This window comes from Marmota monax, unplaced genomic scaffold, assembly GCF_021218885.2.
Source record: "Marmota monax isolate L192 unplaced genomic scaffold, Marmota_monax_Labrador192_F-V1.1 WCK01_AAM20220418_F8-fsc00072, whole genome shotgun sequence".
NCBI classification, from domain to species: Eukaryota; Metazoa; Chordata; class Mammalia; order Rodentia; family Sciuridae; genus Marmota; species Marmota monax.
The window spans coordinates 603,375-622,797 of record NW_026692356.1 but is presented as its reverse complement, the minus strand read 5'-3'; the positions used below and the strand labels follow the sequence as shown (position 1 = coordinate 622,797).

The following is a 19,423-nucleotide window of genomic DNA, read 5'->3' as shown; positions in this document are numbered from 1 at the left end:
AACTCACATTTAAGAAGACACTTTTCATCATTCCATTCCCCAATTAACTGATGATTCTGAATCTAGTCCCAGCTACCTAAAAGACCCCTGACTCATCTCATACCAGTACAGCAAGAAGTAGACTCAAATTTCCATGATTTACAATAAGTATGAAATGAACAATTATCCTCATCTGTGCTTTTTTTTCACCCCCATTCCCATATCATCTAGGAGAGATCTCTTTGTGAATGAAAAGAATATCCATGTCATTACTTCCAGAATAAAGCTTGTAGTTGGTGAGGAGGAAGCTCAATTATTTCAAGGTAAGTTTTTGGATGTTCTCAGAATTTCAAGAATCATTATCCCTTCTAGACCCATCCCATGTTTATATTCAAAGCATGGATTTGGGCATTTTGGGGTTGTTCTTGATTAAAAAAAAATTTATCTTATAATATTGCTCAAAATAAATTCTTGGCAAAAATAAATTGATTCGCATTTTTGGAGGAGATAACAAAAAGTAGAGGTCTAATGAAAACACAGGCTATTTACACTGAGATGGTGTTACGTATATATTCACTATATTTTAAATATAAAATTTGGTAATTTTTATGTTAAGATGGATTATGTATACAAATACATTTCTTTTTATAACAATTTTGTGTCAAAATAAAAAATATACAAATTCCACACTGGACTCATTTTCATGCTCTAATCACAAGGGGGTACTGAATAGAAACTTATTAGCATTTTGCTAAATTTCTTCAGATCATTGTTACGAATAATAAAAATACGGAAACATTTTAAAACAACATATTTCAGTCTTAAAATGGTCAGATTAACATAATTATAGCCTTAGGTTGCCAACAGTGCCATGGATCTCATTTTCATGAGAATGTAGAAGTTTGCTCAGATCACAAGCTAATAGGCTCCTTGGTCTAAATATATACAGTAAAATCTGCAGCAAATTTCTAAAGCATTAAGGTCTGAACCCTGTAGATAGCTGGTGAGTAAATTACGCTTCAATGGAGTATATTTTTTTTTCTTTTCCTTTTTGCAATTACACAGCTGCTAGGAAATATATTTTTAGGTTTATTTTAAAAGGCAAGGAAAAATGGTATCTACTTGGTGGGTATGCATGCAGAATATTCCTTTAGTCACTACTACAAGATGCCAGCCATGTAGTCTAGACGAAGCCATCAGGCAGTGGTCACAAATCCCATGCATTAGAGGTGGCATGTTTTATGAAAGAGTGTGCAGAGATGTGTGAGCACACTCTGCTATTTCTGAATTTCCCCACTGTCAATATCGTTGTGATTTCTTGCTGTAGGGGGCTTTGTTTGGTAGCTCTTCCTATTCTATTGAAGGCAAATGAAAAGGAACAGTTTCAAAGAGTGAAATCAGAGCAAGGAAAAGCATGACCTTTAATGTCATGGAAAAAGAGAAAAAAAATGAAGGGAATGAAATCAAGTGCATGTGTCGATCAATGAAATGAGTCAAACATATTGTCTATATTTCAGGAACCCAGAGTTAGTATTGCCTGAACAGTGGGGACAGGTCCTCCTCCTCCTCAAACGACACGCTAGATATTCACACCTTGTATCTAGTAGGACCTCCAATAAATAAATATGCACAAAAAAATGATGCAACGAATAGCTCCTCTTTTGTGGCAAATAATGAGACACTCAGGTCTTGAGACTTCCTAAAGACGAATTAGACTGGATTTTGACACTAAAGTTGTTTTTCCACCCTTCCATGAACCCCCAACTTCGGTTTCTGCACTTCAAGCATTTACAAGATCCTGCCACCATTGTGCCCATATCCTTACACCAGCTGTACTAACACTCATTTAACCATTTTCTTTAAGTCAATTTTAAATTGACTTTCCTTTTTCTCCTTAACTGCAACAGAAACAACAATATTCATTCACTCTCAGGCTCTTTGTGTGTCTTTCCAAAAAATCAATAAAAACAACATTATACAATTATTAAAATTTAATAACCACATTTCTCTGTGTCATGTAAATATCAATGGATCCAAGTGAAGAACAACTTAGAAAACGGTTTGAGCTTTAGTACATTAAAGTTTCAGAGTGACTGTAGGAGCTATTTGACAAAGCAAAGACACTGATATTTAGAGATAATACTATAATACCACATGACTTTGTTAAGCCCACCTTGTTTTATTCAAAGTATGTCATAATTTGAAGCAGCTGCTGTTGTTTCAGTTGACTAGATGGCCTATTCTCTCTCCATAAAAATAATGGATAATCTAAATCTAGTTTAAAATCCAATTGTTTTTGGTGCAGGCCTGTGTATGTCCAATTAATGAACTCTAGACCTACTATAGGATTCCTGAGTCTTTTTGAGTAAGATAATCTAGAAGAATGAGACTTGAGCTGCTTTCTGGAAGGGAGGAGGTAACACCTGGCAATACTCAACGGCAGCAGTGGACGACAAAGAGAAGTCAAATATACAGCTCTCCTAAGTCCATTAAACAAATAAACATCATGAGGCCTGGGGGTTGGAGAACAAAAGCATGGAACAGGCTGACAGGGCACTAGATATGGACAAGGGGCTGGTCTGAGGACAGTGGCTTGGGCTCTAGCCCAATTTTTGTCACTATCTTATTTTGTGATTTATTTATTTATTTTGGTACTGGGGATTGAACCCAGGGGTGCTTCAACACTGAGCCACATCCCCAACCCTTTTTAAAAAAACATTTTAAATTTAGAGACAGGGTCTCTCTAAGTTGCTTAGAGCCTCACTAAATTGCCGAGGCTGGCTTTGAACTTGTAATCCTTCTGCCTCAGCCTCCTGAGCTGCTGGGATTACAGGCCTGTGCCACCAGGCCCTGCTTTATTTTGTGATTTTGACCAAACCTCTTCAACTACTCTGAACTTCCTGGGACTCAACTTACAGGTGAATGGATTACCAAAGATGACACCTAATACTCTCTTTCTACCTAGAAAGCCCAATGACTCTAAAAAAGTCAAGCCTGTTCATTGAAGGAGCACCAAGGATGCACAAATCTAAAGCCGCTCGCTCTGTTTCCTCAAAAGCAGACAAAGTGTCTATCACTCCTGCAAATTACAGGCAAGCAAAGAGATTGCTACCCTATGAGGAAAAAAAAAAAAAAGCATACCAGGGAGGAATTATGTTACCAGGAGAAAAAAACACTTTTTTCTCTTTAAAGATTAATACATGATTCCTTCCGCTCTCGAATTTATATGAAATAACACATGCTCACCTGAGACAGTATGGGAAAAGCATAGAGCAAAGAATGGTCAACTAGAAGTGCACTGTGGACCCAGGGAACCTCAGCTGATGTGGTAGGGAACAGTTTGGCATGATCTGGGAAGGCAAAAATCCCGGCCAGATAACGACATGTAGGTACAAGGGATACAACTTAAAAATACAAGGACATATGTTTCTAGTCAAAGGCCATTTCCGTTAACATCTATATTTGTAAAAGCAAAGAAAAGACATGTGGCTTGGACATCAAAGGGCAGATGGGTGTGGCAAAACCCTCTCACACACTCCAGCCATGGCTTGGAACCCTTTGGGAGTCAACCCTACCCGATACCTGCTGATGCTTTGTTCCAAGTGTCTACTTGAGCTGTGCTGGTTGTTTAGCTAACCCTGGGATTTATGCTGAAGTGGGGTTGGAAGCAAGTTGCCTTGATCCTGAAGCCCAAATTCTGTGTTATGATGAGCAGCTGCATCGCCTGGTGATGCTGTTGGCAGTAATTATTTTGCATCGCAAATCACCAGAGTATTTTTGTTGCTCAGTTGATGTCTCAATCTTCTGGAGGGGGTGGTAAGAGCATTGCTGTAGGGGAAACTCTGGTTCTGAGATGGCTCACTCAGCTGCTGCCCTAACCCCAGAACCTTCACCTCTAACTTTCTGGAACATTCTCCCTGGTCTCGTCCTGAAACAGTGACAGGTGGGCACATTGAGCCAGTTTCCATTCAAAGACACTTTCTCACTTCCAAATCAAGCTTACAAATACTCTCCCTGTTCTCCCCAACACATTTTAAATGAACACTGCAGCACAAAAAGCAAGGGAAAAAAAAAGAAATAAAATCTTCAGCAGTAAAATCAGCAGTTTACCCAAGGTGCTTTTTGCTATCTGATGTTAACATTTTCATTTCACTAACTTATAACTAGGTCCATGGTTAAAGAATCAGCTGATACAGTCCAAGATTTTAGATGCCACAGATCTTTAAAAAAAATTCCCCAAAGAACAAAATAACTTATTTTGAAGCCAATTCCAATATTACTTTATTATTATTATTATTCTCAAGATAAATTATCTGTATTTGACTCCATATTGTAGGCATCAGCTACTGGTGAGGCTGTGCAGTGTGGGATATAGAAACAAGGGCTATGGAGAATCAGCCTGGATTTAAACCCCAGTTCTGCTACTTATTAATAGTGTGCTACTTCATCTCTCTCGGACTCAGTTTTCCAATCCTAAAATGGGTACAATATTAACTATGGCATAGGATTATCATTATGACTTAGATTGCATTGGATAATCACATCTCATGTACATCAACTCATCTACAGACTGTGATAAAGACAGAATGTAGATAAGCAGATCCATGCACACATGTATCTTTAAAGAAAAACTGACATAAAGCCTTCATTAAATTCCTTTAAGAGAAATTAATGCATAGTTTGTGAACAAACTCCTGAAAGAGTAAGACAAAATATTTACTTCAATCAGCGTGATTTCTATCAAAGACTTTTTCAGGCAATCATTAAACCTGGTGTAACAGACTCTAACCTGTTATTTATAAACTGTAGGAGTTTTCAATATCATTTTATCAAGTTTAAATTGATATTTCTTTAAACATTTTCAAAACCAAGTAAAGGGGTTGTTTTTATTTAAAATCTTAAAGTGATTTTCACAGGAACAAAGACCAAATAATTCTCCCCCGCCTGTTAAAGGACACATCCTAATTTCCCTCCCATTTGTACCACGTCTTCCAATTTTCTACATTTGTCTCAGAAACTGAACACAAGTCAACATCTTCCTGAAAACATGGGACACTGTCACAAAACACATAAATCAACAAGCTCTGTACAAGCAAACTACATTGACATTTTAAATCCCTTTCTAAATTATAAGGTTAAACAGAAACTAGATTCACAAGATTTGTGGAATGGAGACAGCCCAGTGTAATTTCAGTGGATCTTTCAAAACAGACGAATGCCAGCAACAAAGAGGTCTCCTTCCAAGCAGAGTGCATGAAGTTGACATAAAAACCTCAATTGTGATTCCTTGTTGAATTGAACTTGAATACAGAAGGCTTAACTCGAGTGAATGTAAATGTGCCAGAGCGTGACCAAAAAAGAAAAAAAAAAAATTCCCCAAATCACATTTTGTTATAAAGACACAGTTCTTACCTTTCATCTTCCGTGGATCTTTCTTTTCTACAAAAAACTTTCTAGACTTGCAGAGACCTGGAAATCACCCATCTCTCGAATGCTTCCTGCTCTGCCTGTCTTCTTGGTGACTAAACGCCAGGCTTGGTTTTCTTACAGAAGGAAGCTTTTAGTCAAAATATGTGGTTTAAAGGAGCAGTATCCACCCTTGTTAAAACCATTTCACGGACATTCAGAGGTTTTGCTTCTACTCTATGAAAGTTAAATCTAAATAGGAAGGCATTTTTCCTGTCCCGGAAATCAGCATAACTAAAACCAATGCTGAGCTAACAAGAAGTGTTTCTTCCATGTGTTCTGCCTAGCAGACACTGCAAGCCATATCAAGGAAACACGTGATGTTTATAAATACAATATGGCTCATGTTGTCATAACCTCTCAATGACAAAAAAAAAAAAAAAGTGCAAGGAAAAGCAAGCAGCCATGCAGCAAGAAAGATGAGATTTGTATCACTTGAAAACTGTATCTCTGATATGCATATGTTAGCTTCTTGCTTCCTAAAAAAAAAATCAGACTTTATAACTGGGAGCAGTGAGGGAAAAGGGAACTATCTGCCAGGTTCTGGACAGCCACTGCATTAAAATGTATTCGATGGGTAATCATTTCAGTAAGTCATTTCTAATCAGTTGGAACAGAAATCATCCTTTTGCATGTTAGAGAGACACAATATAATAGGAACATTAGTACGTGTGCTGCTCATAGGTGAGGTCCAGAGTATCCACTCAAGCAAATACTAGGCAAGGATTTCACATAGTGTGGAACTGATGTGGAACATTATACATGTCTGTCTATATTTTCAATGATCAACTTCTGGGAAGGGAGCTACCACTCCTATCTTTCTCACCGTTATCTTTAGGAATCTCACGTGAGAGGTTAGACCAGAGTGGGACTGAGAGTGAGACCAGGGAGCTGGGAGACAGAATCAGTGAAATTTTGCCATAAGGGGGTGAGGTTATCTGTTCTAAAACCATGAGCCCTATTTTGTAAGTTTGGAGGTATTTGAAGTCCTGACTACAAACTCAATCTGAAAGCTAGATTTGCCTTAGAGCATAAATGCAGCAACATATGATCTGTATTATTTAGATTTGTTGCTGATATTTAACTTACTCTCTAACAAAGATGAATGCAATTCCTGAAACCCACTCTTCCAAAAAAAAATAATAATAATTGGTTTTTTTTTTGACAATCACTTAGTTTAATCTGACAAATTCAGACCCTTTTCCTTATTGTTATTTTCATCTTAAATTTCTGGATTATTAGCTGCTATCAAATTATCTTAATGAAATGGGGAATGCTGTTAGGACAGATAGACACTCTTATTTCTCATTTGGGCCAGCAACCCATACCAGGATAAACTAGGAATGTGCTGCAAACCTCAAATGTTTGTGTTTACAGATCATCGTATTGATCTTAGTAGATAAATATCAGCAGGAAGTTTGACAGGAAAGTGGTGATGTAAGTACCATTTTTCATCCATATACTCAGGACAAGGACACTGAAGAGAGCCAGAGGGAACTTAAGATAGGTGCATCAGTAACTACTAAAAAGATTAAAAGTGATCCCCATTCAAAAAGCAATGGCATTCTTCACAGAACTAGAAAAACAGAATAGTCCTAGAGCTCATTTGGAAGAATAAAAGAACTAGAACAGCTAAAACAATTTTAAGACAAAAAAGCAACGCTGGAAGCATCACAAATTATACTACAGAGCGATAGTAACAAAACCCACATGGTACTAGCACAAAAACAGACTTGTAGACTAAGGGTACAGAATAGAAGGCCCAGAAACAAGCCCACCTATCTAGTCATCTGGTCCTTGTCAAAGGTGCCAAAATCATACACTGGAAAAAAGACGCGCTTTTTAACAAATGGTGCTGGGAAAACTGGTTATCCACATGTAGAAGAATGAAACGAAACCTTTATCTCTCACTCGGCACAAAAATCAACTCTACATGGATTAAAGATCTAGGAATCAGACCAGAAACTATGCAACTCCTAGAAGAAAATATAGGGTCAACACTCCAACATATAGGCAAAGACAATACTGTTTTCAATAGGACCCCAAAGCTCAGGAAATAATAAGACTTAATAAATGGGATGGCACTGAATTAACAAACTTCACACAACAAAGAAAATAATTACGAATGTGAAGAGAGAACTTAGAGAACGGGAGAAAATCTTTCCTAGATACTCTTCTGATGGGATTAATAACCAGACCTTAACCCTAAAAAAAAAAACACTAAAAAAACCCCTCCAAATAATTAATAAATGGGGAAATGAAGTAAATAGATACTTCTCAAAAGAAAAAATACAAATGGCCAACAAATGTATCTGAAATACACTGTTAGCGATTAGAGACATGCAAATCCAAACTACACTGACTGAGATTGCATCTCATTCCAGTCAGAATGGCAACCATCTAGAATACAAACAATAAATGAGGATGTGGAGAAAAAGGAACACTTTACAGTGTTGGTGGGATTGCAAATTGGTACAACCACCATGGAAATCAGAATGGAGATTCCTCAATTAGGAATGGAACCACCATATGACCCAGCTATACTACCCTCAGTATTTATCCTAAAGAATTAAAGTCACCATACCATAATGACACATGCATACCCACGTTTATAGCAGTATAATTCACAATAGCCAGAGTATGGAACCAGCATAGGTGTCTATTAATAGACAAATGTATTAAAAAAATGTGGTAAATATACACAAGGGAGTTTTTTGTTTGTTTGTTTCTTTTTTTGGTACTGGGGATTGAGCCCAGGGGCACTTAACCACTGAGCCACATCCCCAGTCCTTTTTATTTTTTATTTTGAGGCAGGATCTCCCTAAGTGGGTTGGGACCTTGCTAAATTGCGGAGGACAGCCTTGAACTAGTAATTCTCTTGCCTCAGACTCCTAAGCCACTGGGATCTTTGGAATGAGCCACCATGCCTGGTTCCACAATGGAGTTTTATTTAGCCATGAAGAAAAATGAAACTGTCATTTGCAGGAAATCAAATGGAACTTAAGAACATTATGTTAAATGAAACAAGCCAAACTCAAAAAGTCATGGGTTGTGTCTCCTATGAGAAAGTGAGGGAGGAAATAGTAAAAGAAAGGTGTGTGTGTGTGGGGGGGCTCTCGTGAAAGTCAAAGGAAGATCAGTGAAGGTAGAGGGAAAAGGGATTTGGAAAAGGAGAGGGGAGGGCAAGGGTAAATACTGCAGAACAATATTGATTGAATTATATGTCACATTGTGGGCATGTACAAATATGTCACAATGAATCCCCACCATTATATCCAAGTATAAGGCTCCAATATGAGATATAAAAAATAAAGACAAAATAAAAGTAAGAATAAAAGAAAAAACAAAAAGGAAATGACCCATAGACATGGATCTTGGAGACAGCAGTGGGAAAGGACTGAGGTAAGCACAGGAATGACTAGGAAGGCCAGTTCCAGAGATCTCCTTGGCTTGAGACCCACTCTCTCTCTCACTGACTCTGTGATTTTGAGCAGGTTCACTAACCTCTCTGATGAGCACCAGGTTCCTCATCTGTCACAGGTAATAAGATAATAAGAACTCTCACATTACCTTGTTTTTACCGTCAGAGATGAACAACTACAAGCAAAACATTTATCAAGGTGCTAAGCACAGACAAGCATATGATGAATATTATTTTTTAATAGCACTGTCATTGTGACAGCCAAGGGGATATCATGGTTGGGTCAAAGAAGTCTTTGAACAAACGAGAAAATCAGCTAGGAGTGTTTTTTTTTTTTTTTTTTTTTTTAAGCTTCCACCTCTTGGGATTCTTTGTTCCACACTTCCTGTTCCTTTTTTCCTTATCCACCTCCCCTAAGGGTATCTTTCTAGTACAGTCAACAGAGAACAGGATGGGGTAAAGTGAAACATGAAAAGATGCCATGAATCTGGTACAATATAGTGTCAAGAGATGAAACAAATGTTAATAAAGTATATTTTGTACATTTCAAAACTTGCTAAACTTGAATGGAAATATGAAGGAAAGGAGTGTGTGGACTAAATTCAAAGAAACGGAAAGAGGTGAGCGCCAAGCCATGTGACCTTGGGAAAGACCTCTTTGGCCTCAGTTATATCATCTTTAAAAAATCAGCATACCTACTTTGCAGAGTTGTGGACTAACAGAACAGTATGTAAAGTACTTTAACTCATTGTCTACTGCAGACACAAAAAGGTCTATTATCTCACATTCTGGACAACAATGGTATAGAATGAACTCTATTTATATCCTGTCAGATTCTGCAAGAAATTAACAGAGTTCACATTACTTATTACATTTTTTTTAAAAAAAAGAAAGTCAAAGTGGAATGTACAACAAGAAGAAATCGAAAGTAGGGAAATTAAAGAGAGGGGCCAGGAACAAAGCCAATACACAAAATACCCGCCACAAATGCCTATATCCTTGCTGTGGGTGGGCCAGAGATTTAATTCTAAGCTTTAGAGGAGCAACACAAAGAGGGAAAATGATCACTTACAAGATTCAAAGTGTCCATATGATAAAAATAAACCAAGAGAAGCACAACTATTTCTGGCGATGAGAACAGAGAGATATTATTACAGTGGGTTCTCATTAATAACAGAAAATGAATAATACAGCATTTGTAGCACCATCATTATAGTACTCGATGCAATCCATGTAAAGAGGTTTACTCAACTTTTACCACAGGTTAGGATGCTGGACTGGCTTTCAGAGGTCTACTGAGATGAACATATTATGGTTTGTGCCTTTGAAGAACTAACAGTCTGTGGATGAGATGAACATGACCTAAATGACTACACCACCAGGGTAATGTGCAACGTGTCCTCAACGGGGGGAAGATTAATCGTAACAGAGCGTTAGGGAAAGCTGCATGGAATAGGCATTCTTCTTTTCTTTAGACTTGAAAAGCAAGTTTTTACTTTTAAAACATTTTATTATGGAAACTGTCAAATATAAAAAAGTGGAGAAAATAATATAATGAATTCCTATCTCCCAGCTTTGGCATTTTTCAACATTTCAACAATTTTGTTTCATCTACTTCCTGTATGTGTGTAGATTTTTATTATTGTTTGGTGGAGTGTTTTAAAGCAAATTCCATTCATCCTGTCATTTAACCTGCAATACTTTCGTATGTTTCATTTTAAAAAATAAACCACCAACCTATTATTATACCCCACAGAATTACCAGTTTCACCTTAATATCATCTGATTCCTAACACATGTGGAATTTTCCCAAATAGTTTTAAGGACATTTTTTTACAGTTGGTCTGTTCAACTCAGTATCCAAACACTGGTGTGCCTATGGCACTTGGTTGTTACAACATAGTCAAGTCCTGAGAAACTCAGCGCTCCTTTACCACACTTTTCTCAAGGCAGCAGTTTGTTAAGGGAATCAGACAATTTGTCCGGCAATATGTTTGAAGACCAGAATTTTGAAAGTTAATGTCTTAAGTCTGTTTCATGCTACTATAACAAAATGCCTGAGGTTTTTTCTTCTTCTTCTTCTTCTTCTTCTTCTTCTTCTTCTTCTTCTTCTTCTTCTTCTTCTTCTTCTTCTTCTTCTTCTTCTCATGATTTTGATGATTCTGGTGGCTTAAAAGCCCAGACAATCTGGTGCCAGTATCTATAGGCCAGGCTGCATCAACATGGCCAAGAAGCAGAAAGGAAAATGGCCACGTGTGGAAGGGGCCAAGCATGTGAGGTGATCTTGCTTCATAACAAACTACTCTTGTAAGAATTAATCTAGTCCTGGGAGAACTACACTGATCTCCTCTGAGGATAGATCCCCCCACCCCCATCCACCTTCCACCAGGCCCCATCTCTTAAAGTTCTACCACATCTCACGACTGTTACGTTGGGGACCAAGCTTCCAGCTCATGAGCCTTAAACCATCTCCAACCCATAGCAGTTAGACATGTGGGAAAGAAGAGGACATTTCAGAATCTTGGAACTGGAAACACTGGGGAGTAAGAATAGAACTGCAGCTGATGCAGTTGGTAGAGAAATAATGACTATTGTAACTACAGCAGCAGAATGCTAGCTAAGGAGCCTAGTATCCACAACTAAGTTACCCCAATTCAAAGATCAGCCTTTTTTCTCTAGCCATGTGGCCCTGGGATAATTTCTAAACATAAGAAACTGTTTCATCAACTATAAATAAAGGGACTTCTTATAATGCCTGTCTCAAAAATTTGTCTTGAGAATTAGATAAAAATGTGTTAGCTAGTATAAGGATATTGGTGTGGGCAATGGCAGAAGGGCCATTTTTAAAAGACCTTGCACCGTGAAATGGGCAGACTTTGGGGGCTGTTTGAATACGTGAATAGCAAGAATCAGGCAAAAGAAGAATCATTGACTTCACATTCCCTAGCCCCCAAGAGATTCATGCACACATGTATACTCCCTAATGTAACCAATCTATCCTCAAAAGATAATAAAAAATCAAGGAGGATAAACGTTTGGAGAAAAAAAACAGCAATTTTATCTTCAATAGGATACATTTGAAATGCGTGAATACAGGCCAGTATGAAAAGAACCACATAGAAGTTGAACATTTGGGTCTTGAATTCTAGAGATGGCAGAACTAGGATACAGTTTTAAGGGTCATTCATATGGATGCAATAATTAAATCAGTAGTCAAATAAAAACCACAAGTGCAAAAGTTCAGAAAACAGACAAAAGAAATAAAAACTAAAATCCCCAAACTGGTAAAGACTGCGGGAACACACTGGAGATCATTTAGGGGGAAAAGGGAGGAAGAAACACTAGTGAATAAAGGAGGCTGGGGGGTGTTTGAATGAAGGTAAGGAATTTAGACATGGAGATGTAATGGAAGCCCATGGTTTCTAAGGAGACCATTCCTCAGCATCAAACACAAAGTTCAAATAGAAGAGGCCTGGGCAGCGGTGACTCATCTGGGTATTAGGAAGTAATTTAAGATGCAGGGGCAATTCTGGGGAGTTATCATCTAAATGAAAATCTGGCAGTTGTCTGTATACAAGTAAAAATCCTAGACAAGTGAAATTAACAGAAGGAGACAAGAGGGAGAGCATTAAGGGAGAGTAAAGAATCTTGGGAAGTAATCTTGATTATATACAAGACGGTAAAGAAGCCTCCAAACTATGAAAAAGCTACCAGGAAGTCACCCAGTACTCTTTGAGAACCAGAAAATGGAATGGTTCATTTTAAGTTATGTATTTGTGAATTAGAAACCCTGTGAGTACCTATATAATTTGTGTGAAAGATCCCCTTCCATATGGGAAGCTCGATCTCTTGGGAACTGAATTATCAGCTCTACCATCTGATGCAATAAACAAAAGCTATGTGATTAAATTACATCAGGGTGATTTGCACCAGTGTGCAAAAATCAGAGCCGGGTGGGCTCAGATCCAGTTGAGAACCACAAGTCTCATTAGATATCCTGGCCTCAAAAATGCTCAGCTAGATGCTAAATGAAAAGCTAGACACATGCTTCCCACCAAGCATAAATTCCATGTACACTCTGAGGCCCATAACCTCAGAGTTAATACATTAGTCTAACACACTTCCTGAGGAACGCCATTCTATCATAAAACTGCTCTGGGAGAAATGCCTGGGAATTTTGGATATACAATCTGAACATTTTCTTTCTGTTCAAAGGCAAGATATTAAATTTATCATTTCAGGAAAGTCTCTGAGGCCACTGCAAAGTTCTAGCATGGCTGGTGTTACCCCTCTACTTGTTCCAACCAATGTCTTTCTCATATGCATGTTTATTGGTAAGGAGTGGGCAGCTGGGAGTTCTGGCCCAGGCTGACTCTAGAGGCTGGCAAGTGAAGTCTAATGACATCAGGGACAGGACTGCAGTGACTGACGCATGCAAGCGGTTACTGTGGAATTCCTTCAGGCCACACTTACATTGCAAACATACGGAGGACGTAGCTCCCCTAAACCCAGCATGCAGCTTGGTTTACTGTGACAACTGATCCTAGCTCTGTTCTTTACCATGAACAATGGGGTTTTGGAGCTGGGCTACAAATAAGGCTCAACAAAACTTCCTGTAGTTTCATAGCAATGCAGACACATTCATCAGAAAAGGAAAAAGAATTCTAACTTCCAGAACCAAAAGGTGAGGCCCAAGGAATTCCATGTCTTTAAGTTTAAAGAATCTGTGAAGAGGGGTCAAATTGCAAACTAAAGGCATCTAGCTGGTTTCTATTTTTTCATTTCTAAATAGTCTTATTGAGACAGAAAAGCTTTTCTGTTGTATTGGATGGTGAACATTTGTCATCCCCTCATTTGAGGACAATGGTTGACTTTCTTATACAAACAACTGGTGTCTAACGTAGGCTGTGGATAACCTAGAAAGTGATCGTTGTCATCTCATCTACAAACAAAAACAGATCCACTTGCTGAAACCCTTAGCAAAAGTTGTGCATTTTAAGAGGCTTTGTGCATATGGTTAATATTTGATGCTTCTAGTCCTCACAGCAGGTCCTTATGTAGGCACCACATCTGCTTAAGAGTTAAAACAGGTGTCCTCCCAGCCATAAACAAGATTCTCAAAGGCAATTATGGGGCGCCTGTCTGGGAATGGCTCTACGTAACAGAAACAACTCCAAGCATAACGGAACTCCAGTTCAAAGGCCCAGCATATTAAAAAAAAAAAAAGATATCCAAAGGGGAAAAGACTCCTACGAATGTCAAAAAAGAGTAATAAAAGGCACAGTGTCTTATAGTATTTATCCATGCTTCATGATTGGCATGACACAATCTGTCTTCATGTAGCTCTGGTTTATAGTTGAAGTAGAACTGGTTAAAAGTGAACCTCAAAATTCTAGATTTTCCAAAGTAGCAACACAGACTTCAGTTCTACTCACACACCATTTTAGACATAAAAAAGCATTTGAGGATATAAGCGGCCTTTTTCTCCAAAAACGTAGACCCTGGTTCCACATGTCCCTACTCACGTTCCAGTCCAGAATTACACAGAAAATTCTTCCAGCAATTTCAACTGAACCTCCTGACTTGTTTCTTGGTCTTGAACTCACATACCCTTTGTAGGAGATACAACTGTGGCTCCCCAATAATATCTGTACCCTAACTCCCTGCACTTGTAGTTATATTGGGGTACTTGGGAAAGAGAGGTTTAAAGATGTTAATCAGCTAACTTGAAAATAGGGAGATTTTTCTGGACTACTGTGTAGGCCCACTGTTACCACAAATGTCTTGAAAAGCAGACAACAGGTTAGAGATAGGACGATGGAAACTGGGTCAAAGTGATGCTATTTTGTTAGGTTTGAACATGGAGAAAGGGGATTACAAATCGATGTGGATGACTGCTAGAAGACATAGGGGGGAAAAATGAAAATAGATTCTCTCTAGACCCTCCAGAAAAGCCTTGCTAGTGACCCCTTATATTGGCTGGCAAAACTCATGTCAGTCTAAAGACTCTAGAACCACAAGATCATAAATTTGCAGTGTTTTAAGCCACTATATTTGTCATAATTTGTTCTAGTGGCAATAGGAAACCAACAAGCATTATCAGGAGATAGATAGCACACCTCACTCAGGAACAATACTCCAACTCCAGGAAAGAATCATGCCTGAGTTTCTTTGCTAGTAATTTTTTTTTTCCTTTCTAGTTACCCTTCAACATTCAACTAAGAGCTAATCCATAGAAAAGATGATATGAAATGGTGCAGTGCCATCTAAATGTGTGTATGTGTAGGGGGGCAGGTTATGGGGTGTGCAGCTGAGAACCAAATCTTTTATTTTCCCTTCCCATTTTTACTTCAGAGGAATGTAACATTATTGTTAGAAATTCAATCCATTTCTGGTGGAACTACATGAATATGATCTTAAAATTTTCTTTTTTTAGTTTCCTTTTTCTTTTTCCTTCAAGACACCCCTGTGTACTGTGAATATTTGTTTGATCTCCTGAGATGATCTAAATCTAGAGGATTTTTAGCTCTTAAATCACACAGATGTTTGTGCTTGCCCACAACATGGTTCACAGAAGATCTGCTAAGATTAAATACAGTACAACAGCAAACAGTCCTGGATTAGAAGGTGAAAAATGGAAAGAGAATGTGAGGAACTTGGAAGACACACTCTGAGAACATAAATAGTTGTCCATGTAACATGTGCACTCTTTGTATGTGAATTTTATGTTGGAGGAAAAAATTTCAAGGGATCCTCTAAGTTAGTGTATTAAGGAGAAGATTTTCAGCATATTCTTGGAATGAGGCTTTTTCTAAGCTCTAGGCTTAGGGGTTGGAAGGGTGTAGCTCAGTGATATAGAACTTGCCTAGCAGGTGGGAGACCCTGGGTTCAAACCCCACCTTGCCCAAGATAAAAATAAAATATAAACTCCATGCTTAGAGGTGAAGTGAATTAGGGTATATAACACTCCCATTTCAATCTGGTTGCCCCAAATGACGAGGCTATCTTATTTTTCTACTATGGAACAAACAATGAGTTACCAGAGGAGAACCCATAAAACCAGGTGGTGGGGTGTGACTATGAGAAGCAGGAACAAGAAGAAGAGATGGTTGGACCCACCAAGAAAAGTTAAAAATAGAACAGTGCCGCTTACCCTCAGGTCTCCATTCACAGTTTTTGGTGTGTGACTGAATGCGTGTGAAGGATCCTTGTTGTACACTTTGAGGAGGGATCTGTCTTGAATGTTCCTGGAATCAAAAACATCAAAAACTATGGCAGATGAAAGAAGCCTGACTCTGGCCATTTCCTCTGGGGGATCAGGTAAAAGCCATGAACAGACAATCTGGCAGTGTCTACCAGAAACCACACAAAAAGTTCTTTCACCATAAAATAGGCAAATATAAATAAGGAAAAGAAGAAAAACGACTTCAGCTCTTCTTTCTTTGTCTCGTTCCTCGGGCAAGTATTATTCTTTCAGTGTAGCTCTCCACCCATAAATATCAGGTAACAAGAACTTTCTTTCAAGATTCGGAGGGTGGAAAACTAACGCTTTCAAAAACAATAAAATTCCAACGTTTACAATATGTTCAAAGAGATTCGGTTAATATTTAAATATTTAATCATTTACTTTGCTCAAACACCTGGTTTGCTGCTTATCTAATGAATGCGCACACACACACACACACACACATACACACACACACAAATGCCTTTTTTCTTTTTCTTTTCTTTTTGTCTCCAAACATGTTCAGCAAAGAAAATAAAATGTTATATGCAGTCTTAAAAAAATACCCAAATTAATTAAATTAATATCTTTACAGTGCATTTGTTTCTTCCACAGTGGGTTTTAAAATGTACTTTCCTACATACAAATTGAATCATAGGCCATAAAGGAATAGAAGCAGATAAATTCTTCTCTCCTTCTAAACCTATCACTTACAGCCAATGAGTCATCCCACAAGCAAAAGACAGATATCCCATACCTTGCTTGGTGCCTACCTTAAAGTTATTTAAGAGCACATGAATGTCTACGAAGTCCTTGTTTCGCACTGTAAAGCCTTGGAAGGGCCATCCAAAGTCCCTTCATCCCTGTCTACCCTGTGATTCCACTCCAGTGATGGCTGGGGCAAACTCAGAAAAATGTGTACAGGAGGACAAATACCTTCTCCCAGGTGCAGCAATGCATTTAATGGGCTGATTGCAATCACTGGGATTACTGGGTTATGTTTTGGTTTTAAGTGAAGTAGAGGATTCTTTGACTGGTCCTGTTCTTCTTCTTTAAATACCTGACAGTCATTACTTTGAAGCAAGGACTAGTCCAAGCTTGCACACTTGTTCCATGTTTCAAGGAGCTCGTTAGAAGTCTGCTGAGGGGAGCATACAACCCTTGTTATTAAAAGGGGCTCAGTTAATGAGAAGGGGAATGTCGCAGAGGCAAGGCCTTGGGCATTCACTAAAGGAACACACCCTCTGGCTAGAGGCAGAAGTCATGTGTGACGATGTGGAGAAACTGCAAACCTCACTGGTGAGAAAGCCTTACTGCAACTGTAAAGGTATTCTGAAAATACATGAGCTTGGTTTATGATTAATTTAGAAACATGTTCATCTGAGATGAACCAACAGTAAAAGGCCAGATTGCATTTATGGTGGTGACATTTACAACACAGTATTCTGACCTGAACTCCGCAGCATTTTCCCAAAGGAAAATACACAGAACCCAACACATAATGAAATAAGCCAAATGGTGAGAAAAATACACTCTTGCTTCAAAAATACTCAGGAGGTGACATGAAGTTTGCCTTGAGTTTAGATTAAAGCCATTGTCTTCAGTTAGAGCCTATGTGATACTTTTTTTTTTTTTGGTCTTAAAATATTGCTTGTGGTGAAAATTTCTTCTACCATTCAAACGAAATAGAAATGAACCATCTTTTATATTTAAAAGAGAGAGAGAGAGTGATTCTCAGGAAGGATATATATGTGATCATTTAGCATAAATATTATATTCATCATCCAACAAAAGTATTTTCCCTGCTTGAACACTTTTAGGTCTTTTTAAATATTTAAATCAAAGAAACTGGAGAAGTAAAATTATAGAAAATTTACAAATCAGTGACTTTCCACTTAAGCTTTTTAAATGAGATTTTAAAAAATCAGGGTATCAGTACTGCAGCTTAAAGATCAAAAAGATCATCATTTTTTCGATCAAAAAATGTAAGCATCACTGGGAATGATAGTGTTTAAAGTGACTGCCCTTCAAGTGCTACTTTCACTAATCTTACCAAATGGATTTGTAAGGAGGACCATGACTTGTTTCCTCCTAGTCCTCCTCTAATTTCTCTTTGTTAACTGCTTTCCAACATTCCCAAATAATGCAAAAAGGAACCAAATGAACCACATTTTGAGTCTTGGGAAAGGCTCTAGGAAGCAGACTTATGCAATCCTCCCATAGGCTGCAAGACAGTGAGCTCCAATTGTCTACAACCCTCTCCTCAGCCCTGAGCTCCAAAATCAAGAGTGCTTAGTTTCATACCTACTTCCTATTGCAGCATCCCTCCATGCCTCTAAGTGCGGAAATACGATTGTTATAAAATGTCATGTCCATGTAAAAATACTACATGGGATTATATTATTGCAAACAGTCTTCAAACATAATGTGATTATTTCAGGTTTAAGTTTATGCTTTGTAAATTAAAAAAAAAGTTTTGGTGATAGCTTGGCTAATAATTTATATCAAAAACAAGCATGAATGTTCTGGTACTCATGAATATTTAAACTGTTTTTAAGAAGCAGGAAGGTTGTGTAATAGGTAGCACCTATACCTTAGGGCATGTGTCAAACTTTGAAAGCCCTAAATTACTCATTAATCTTGGCACAATACTAAATATGTCATTTGTGATCATTGTTAGATATTTATCGGTTTACATTTACTGTCCTCTAAAGGCATATTTTAAAAAGTGGTACTCGTTATTTCCAAGATAACAAAACAGGAGAGCTTGCTATCACCACGGGGCAAGGATCCAGAAACCCCAGTTCTGCCCTTGATGATCTGAGAATGTCCTCAGCCAGGTTTGGGGTGGGGCTTAGTGCTTAATTGGCTGTGTGCTCTTGAATAAGAACCTTAACTTTGATGTTATCTGAGATTCTGGTTCCATAAAATGAAAGGGCCAGATTATCCACTAAATAATCTCTTGAGTTCTAAAATAAGTAAAGGCCACCATATTAGTGATTTAAGTCCTGTTTCTCAGGTTATTTGAATAGAATTGTTCAAAAGGGTCCCTTCTGTAACCACCACTACAGCCAATAGGATGCTTCTGTTTTTTTGCCATTTACAATACCATGAGTCTACATAGTCTAGTTTTAGAGTACATCCATCTGGGTGTCCTGGAGAAAGCCCTCCTGAAAAGTGAGACTCTTAGGTAAAGGACACTCTCAAAGAAACAAATGGAAAGTGAGAATGCTTTTCAGTCTCATTTCTTTTAGGCAATAAAGATGAGTCCATTGCTTGTATTCTAACTTGTTAGGTATAAATAATGACCCAGTAGGATCACTACCCTAAAC

At 38.1% G+C, this 19,423-nt stretch overlaps 1 protein-coding gene across 22 annotated transcripts in view; it reads right to left on the bottom strand.

The window, feature by feature from the left end:
* The window catches only part of Kiaa1217 (KIAA1217 ortholog), a 417,045-nt gene that overhangs the window by 82,050 nt on the left and 315,572 nt on the right, over window positions 1–19,423 (bottom strand). For 21 of the 22 annotated variants that reach the window (XM_058578583.1, XM_058578584.1, XM_058578587.1 and 18 more), the window contains one exon: window positions 16,020–16,113. In XM_058578583.1, coding sequence (XP_058434566.1) covers window positions 16,020–16,113 — 94 coding nt within the window. Of the gene's footprint in view, window positions 1–5,391; window positions 6,829–16,019; window positions 16,114–19,423 lie in introns of those variants that run through there. The other variant, XM_046442247.2, reaches the window with a different exon arrangement.